This window comes from Sinocyclocheilus rhinocerous, unplaced genomic scaffold (assembly GCF_001515625.1).
Source record: "Sinocyclocheilus rhinocerous isolate Xijiao unplaced genomic scaffold, SAMN03320098_v1.1 scaffold541, whole genome shotgun sequence".
Taxonomy (NCBI): Eukaryota; Metazoa; Chordata; class Actinopteri; order Cypriniformes; family Cyprinidae; genus Sinocyclocheilus; species Sinocyclocheilus rhinocerous.
In genome coordinates, this window is record NW_015658519.1 from 1,732,832 (window position 1) to 1,740,051 (window position 7,220).

Here is a 7,220-nt window from a genome sequence, read left to right on the forward strand (position 1 = left end):
TCAATTGTAGTTGTCATCTAAAATAACATAATAGAATGATAGAAATCAATGTACATGGTTATTTAAATAAGTCAAATTATTCAACATCTAATTACCCAAAATGACTAACAAAGTATTCTTATGAAAACAAAATAGATGGTCTTGTGTTTGTCTCCATCTGCTGCGTTTTCTTGGAACAGCAGCATCAAACACTGCTAAGATCAATCACAAACTAACTAATCAAATTATTCAACATCTAATTACCCAAAATGACTAACAAAGTATTCTTATGAAAACAAAATAGTCTTGTGTTTGTCTCCATCTGCTGCGTTTTCTTGGAACAGCAGCATCAAACACTGCTAAGATCAATCACAAACTAACTATAAGTCTGTGACAAATGATTCAATGGAATATGTATTGCTCTTTTATGAAGATGCGGGCGACATTGTTTACTGTGTATTCTGTCAATAGATGATAGCTGTAGATCACATCTTTGTGAGTCTCAAGGTGTTCAGACTCACTCCAACCACTGTGGCCCCTGCAGCATAACGGATCTCCCTCAGGATCCCATTCCAGCAGTTCTCCTCCTCCTCAAACCTGTCACGCAAATCGCAATTTAATTCTCAAATTTCAACTTTAGTTTCAAATATATGGCCAAGTTTCATTAGGCCAATAAGTCTCATTAAACCAGTTTGAGCTGAACATAAATACTCACCTCCATATGTCATTCATTTCAGTGGGCTCCAGTTTTTCTGTGGTCTCATTGGGCATCATAGCAAAACCCCCCACAGCATACAAGCAGCCGCCCAGTTCGTTTAGGTTAAGAGAGCTTCTCTCCTGAGGAAACTCCACAAACTCTGACCAGCTAAGCAGGAGACACACAAGTGAGCATCTTGCCTGTGTTAAGGAGTCTTGACAAAATACGACAAAAGTGTGACTTACGAGTTGCTGGCGATGTCATAGACCTCCACACTGCTAGTCAGGCCGTTATCAGTGACTCCAGTCACCACATAGATTTTGTTTTTGTGAACAGCAGTGCCAAACAGCGAGCGGGCGGTTTTCATGGGTGCCAGATCCTTCCATTCAAACTTAGAGGGGTCATAGACACATACTCTCCTCAGGCATTTCCTGTACATCACATTTCAAGTCTGGTTATGAAAACCAAAGACGACCTGGCATAATGTGTTTGTAAAGTATGATAAAACCAGATTCCTTACTCACTTGCTCTCAGTTTTGCCACCTATCACATAGACCAGTCCTTTGTGTGAAACAATTCCATGTCCATAAACTGCGTATGGAAGAGGGTCTGACTCTCCCCATTTGAATGACCTGTGTGAAAATGTATAGTTATTAGCCTTCAGCCATGACAGACAACATTCTGTTGATCAGGGGTTATGGCAAGGGCCGACCTGGAGAGGTATAATCAATCTCAAGATCTACCAAAAAGAGTGAAATATGAGAGGGAAAAACTTGTAAAATTGGCCTAATGGCTGCATTGAAGTAACTAATTATTTATTGACATGGAACTGTGACATGTCAATGTAAAGTGAGTCAAATGATTGATTGTTGATTCAGTTGTAGCTCTGGTTCATTCAGTGAAGGATTCGTTAGACTGATCTATACATCCACTACCTGCACAGATATCAACAGTGCAAGGTTGTAGGTTGCCAGTTTGAGGTCACAAATGGGTTGAAATTTGTATGATGAGTCAAATGTGTGAGTAGGATGAGTTTCAAATTAGATCTGGCAAATGGATGATCTTGGAATAATATATTGATGGGACTATTCATATAACGAGGTTTGGGCCATTAAAATTACCTGGAGAAATAACAAAATGGGAGGGGAGTGGGAGATGGGTGTGAAATACTGGAGACTCCCGGGGAAAACGGGAGGGTTGACAGATATGCATTTAGTGCGTCATGTTAAAAAAATGAGAAATAAATCTTAACTGAGAATTTCAGAACTTACATTATTCATATTTCTGACATGCATGAACGCATCAATATTCTCACGCTTTGTGCAACCCGCCTTCAGTTTGAAAACCGCTGCTACTACGTGCTCTGTCAATGTATGTTATTTGCTATATGCTTGTACTCACTGTCTGTCGTAGATCATAACAGAATCTAGTGCACGTTCTCCCTCCTTCAGCTCTTTTCCTCCCACCACATAGATGGAGTTCTCAGCCTCCGCCAGACCGAACAGACACCTAGGGTCTGGTAGTGAGGGCATCCCCAACCATCCAGAGCTCATGGGATCAAACTGTAGGATGAAGAAGAGCTCAGATTAAAATATCATGATCTAAAAGCATTGTTCCTTTCTCATACAAATATAGTTATTAGTTTGATTCATCCTACACAATCCCTTCAAAGGTTTCTCTTGAATTACATGAGGAAAATGTCATGCAGGCAACATGAGGTTCAAAGCTTTAACAGCTGTTCTGAAGCAAAATGGACCCTGTGGGTCATTCTCACAAATGTATTTTTGGAACCAGAGATTCATGATGCTTTTGAGTCATTGATTTGTTACAAACATATTTAGCAACATTAGCAAGACTTGACCATGCGTTACCTGAAGAAAGTAGGAACTGAACGGCTGTTCTTTGTTCTCTTCGTTGTACATCAGACCTCCAGCGACAAAGATCTGATTTTCCTTTGTGACAAGACTGCAATGGTTCTTAGGGATCTCGGTGGATGAAGATGCCACGAAGCACTCGTTTGCATCAACGTCATACGCTACCGTTCCTGTATCGCTAATCATCAATAAAAGGTCTGACTGAAACATTCCAAAACGTGGATTGTCATTTAGGATTCCTGGCAGCATACCCTCCTCATCCTCGTCCTCGGAATATGCTGTCTCGCCTTCCTTCTTGACCCTTTTGACCCTGTGTAGCACTCCTTTCTGTGCATCCTTGACGATCTGAAGCTCCTTCTTGAGCTCCTGATTTGTCCTGATCAATCTGTGGCCCTCGACTTTCTCTTTAAAGTAACTCGTCGGTATAAGACGGAAACGTACGCAGTGTAGAAGTTGCGGCAGGTCCTTCAATCTCTCTCCCGTGTCGAACTCCACCCAGTCCATGAGAGATTCAAACACCAACTCTTCTCGTTCCACATTCAGAGAGTCACATGTGATGATAGCCGCCAACTCGCTGGGACCCAACTGATGGAAGTCCTGGTCCCGAATGATGAGGGCATACCGGTCACAGATGAAGTCCCGAGCCTCCATAGCCAAACGTGGACAGTCCAGCAACAGTCCCAGTCTAAAGATGGCCAGACAGTTACCAAGAACCAGCTTCTGCTGCAGATACGAGACACACACGCTGAAGATTGATGGAATCTGGTACATGTTGGCCGCCATGAAAATGTCTTGGACGTTATGCTCAGTCAGGTTGATATCCGAGGTGTATATGTACCTCAGGATCATTTCCATGACTCCAGGTTCGATGTCTTTTAGAACAATCTCCCGCTTTTTGCTCTCTTCCAGGTCTGAAAGGAACATGGCTTTGAAGTAAGGGCTGCTTGCAGCTAGCACTAGCCGATGACAAGGAAACTCTTTGTCTTTGATCTTCAGAACGCAGTCCACAAACTTGTTAGCATCCAGGAGATCACAGAGCCCATCTTGTAGGAGCGTTTGCTGGTACATCCGTGGCTCCGTCACTGGATCCACTGACAAGGAGGCCATCTTGTTATGGTTTGATGTGATATTTCAGTAGGAGAGAGGGGTATCCTGGTCCTCTCCCACTGCAGAACTGAACTGACTGTATTAACACTGTTACTCTAAAAGAGAAATGGCGGAGGATGTGACGCTTTGGTGTGGCCTCAGCTCCTCAGCTGTCACAAGCTATCAGCTACTGACTGTCCATCTATATATAGAAATGCGTAAACGAACCACACTTAGGGCCTGAAATACAAGCTGTCCCTCCCTTCCCCCTACCAAATAGATCAGACCAACAGCTGACATGTTGCTCACTGGGAATATTAAGTTGTAGATCTTATGGAGAAGGAGAGTAGAGCACCACAAGATGGTTGTGAAATGTGAACAGCTTGAAAAGAATGTTACAGAGTGAAAAAAAAAGATGGAAATCAGACCCATTTAAGACTAGTTTCAAAATGAGACAAACAGAAATAGAACTGCCTGTTGCTTTGAGAAATAAAGTCCATCTAGTGGAGCCCTCTAGTGGAGCAACTCGGTATTATGGGCTCCTACATCTCTTAGCATCAATTCATAGTAGCAAGCATTGCTAATCTTTGAATTTACAAAAGGGGGAACAGGACATGTCCCAGGCTAGACCTGAACCTCGGCACCATGAGTGCAACAGTGCTTTATTTGTTCCAGTTCCAGTAGAATGCATTACATTTTCGTTGTTTTGACATTTTTTCATATAGGGAGGACTGAAGATGGCAGGGAAAACAGGAATGGAAAACTTGCATCCCTCACTTGAGACCCATGGCATAATATGTTTGAACACATGTGCTAACCACTAGGTTATTATAGCTTGTTTACATTTTCACCTTGAACCAATTAATCACAAACAGGTCTTTGTTTAAAGCCATTTCTGTAAGTAGATATTTAATAAAATAATTCCAGTTTGAAGTTATAAACTTTCTAAAGACACACTTAAAAATAAAGGTTTCCAAAAGGAAGTTTTTGTAGCGATGACATAGAAAAATCCTTTCGAGTTCCTCAAACCTTTCAGTCAATAGTTCTTAAAAGAACTATTTTTTCTTAGTCTAAATAAGATTAATAATCTGAAGAATACTTTGAAGAATACTTCAACCTTCTGTGTGATGAAATGGTTCCATGGATAATAAAGGTTCTTCATGGAATCATAAGGCAAAAGAAAAAAAGTTTATTTTTAGTGTATATGACCACAAGGGAAATTCTAATTTGAGTTTATAACCCATGTAAGGTGACAAAAAATCCAAAGGGAGACTGAAAACTAGGAGATATGTAATTGTGTGCTGATAACAGCATAGCAGACCTACAGTATTCATCAGTGTATATTTTAGGCCCATTAATCAACTCAAATCTCTAGTGTGCCATTCAAAGCTCAATGTAGGACAAAGCCTAATAGGGAATGTGTTCACACCTTATCATTTGCTAGATTGTGACATGAGTAACAGAAAAACGTGACTGCACAAAGTTTAATGTGGTGAAGTGACTAAGCTTTCTGTGGTTTAATGGGGCATCATTGTGACTATTGTTTATAAGTAGTTCAGAACTATGTAAAATAAAAATACAAGTTTAAGATGTTCCTAGAATGTATGTTTTGTGTAATAATAATGGCTGTAAACCAGGACTATTATAGTTAACTAAAACTGAAATTAAAACCATTAAGAAGTTGTTACTTGAAATAAAAATAAACATTAATTGAAATACAATTAAAAAAAAAAACTATTTAAGAATCTTTATTTCAACTAGTTGAGGAATCATTTATCATTTTTAGTGTCTAAAATGATGTAGTAAAATTAATCACTGAAATTAATAAAAATTATAGACATTTTTAAAAGAAAAACTAGTAAAAATCTAGCGTAGCGTTAGTTCTGGCAGGTCCCGTTAGTCAAGCTCACATCAGCTGACTCTCAGCTGATCCCCATCAACCTATGGGAATACGACACCTATCTAAGCATTCATATATAAGGTCCCTCAGTATTATCAGCAGTTTTCGCATTGCTCAATAGCTAATTACCCTCCTCCATCCCCAACTCCTCCTCTGTCAGTCAGGATTCAGCCTTCTGATTCTCATTTGAATCAGACTAATTCTAAAATGTGTACATAACATTATTGAACTTTAACGATATCTGCAATACACTTATGTTGGTTCTGTTCTGTTTGCCCTGGGGGGGTTATCGCTGCTCTCCCTGCTCTCATCCATGCTAGGCTGCATGTATGCGCAGGGAGTTCTTGCCCAGAACAGAACTATACCGCCAATCCAAACTGTATGCTAATTGTCAATCATCTTTGATGATAGTGGTCCTGACAGAAATGACAAAAACACAACATATATAAACAAGTGTAAAAATTTAAACTAATTCAAAATATTATTAGAAACTATAATAGTGTCTCAACAATACTCAAAATACACTGCTGTAAACATATTAAGAGTAATGAAATAAAAGACCACCCTGAAAACATTGTATATTTTTATTTTATTGTTCAATATATTATTTATTCATAAAATATTTGGCAAGCCCATTCTTTAAATATCCATATCCACTGAAAATATAAATAAAAGATGCACTTGTTGGTTTGTTTGTGCTAGAGTATGTCAGAGAACAGGTTGCATTTGGCTAAAGCAAGTGCACTTCAGAACTATTCACAGTTAAAAACATCTTGTGTGTTTAAAACAGATTTGTGCAAATCAGTTACCATAGTGGTGGGGCTGGCATGAAAGCTCAGGTGCAGAATTAACAAGAGGGACCTCAAGAGCTGGATCAGATTCAATGACCTCTCTGTCCTTTACTCGGCCTTCTGTTTGCTCGCCTCTGTGGGCGGTACTGGTTCCGGATCATCCAGCATAGCCTGCTTTAACTATTCACAGTTAAAAACATCTTGTGTTTTTAAAACAGATTTGTGCAAATCAGTTACCATAGTGGTGGGACTGCATCGGTCTGGCATGAAAGCTCAGGTGCAGAATTAACAAGAGGGACCTCAAGAGCTGGATCAGATTCAATGACCTCTCTGTCCTTTACTCGGCCTTCTGTTTGCTCGCCTCTGTGGGCGGTACTGGTTCCGGATCATCCAGCATAGCCTGCTTTCGCTCTCTCTCCTTTATCAGCTGCACGCCACAGTAAGTCACAAACAGCACAGAGAGAGTGGACAAGGGGAAGCCTGAGGGAATCACAAGGGTGCTATTATTCTCTGTGTACATACTGTGTTTGACCCATTCCTCTGGAGTTTTTGTGCTGATACAACTATATGTTTCAATATTTTCATATGTATGATGTATATATACATCATATATGAGTGATTTACATATGTAAGAAAGAATACATATGTAAGAAACACATTCTGCACAAGATTCTAGCTACTTTTCTTTCCGTTTTCATTATATAATGGTCTAAAACAGGGGTATTAAACTCAGTTCCTGGAGGGCCACAGCCCTGCAGAGCAGTGGCGGTTCTACATTGAATTACACCCTGGGCGAGACCCCCTTCGAGCTTTTGAAAAACACACTTAAGAGAATCCAGTTATTTAACTATTGCAATTACAACAGGAAGCATACTTTTTAAGGTGCACAATCT

General features: G+C 39.9%; 2 protein-coding genes across 4 annotated transcripts in view; both read right to left on the minus strand.

Moving 5' to 3' along the window:
- Positions 1-285: 285 nt before the first annotated feature.
- LOC107722643 (kelch-like protein 40a) lies at positions 286-3,719 on the minus strand. The gene is made up of 6 exons (XM_016531097.1): positions 2,548-3,719; positions 2,078-2,238; positions 1,201-1,308; positions 922-1,107; positions 695-844; positions 286-576 (listed from the first exon to the last, which is right to left on the minus strand). Exons 1-6 carry the CDS (start codon positions 3,655-3,657, stop codon positions 465-467), a joined length of 1,827 nt encoding a protein of 608 aa, XP_016386583.1. The 5' UTR covers positions 3,658-3,719; the 3' UTR covers positions 286-464.
- A 2,428-nt stretch (positions 3,720-6,147) lies between these two features.
- Positions 6,148-7,220, minus strand: part of LOC107722653 (protein-cysteine N-palmitoyltransferase HHAT-like protein) — an 8,098-nt gene continuing 7,025 nt past the window's right edge. For 2 of the 3 annotated variants that reach the window (XM_016531113.1, XM_016531111.1), the window contains one exon: positions 6,518-6,807. In XM_016531113.1, coding sequence (XP_016386599.1) covers positions 6,665-6,807 — 143 coding nt within the window. In that variant the 3' untranslated portion in view covers positions 6,518-6,664. The other variant, XM_016531112.1, reaches the window with a different exon arrangement.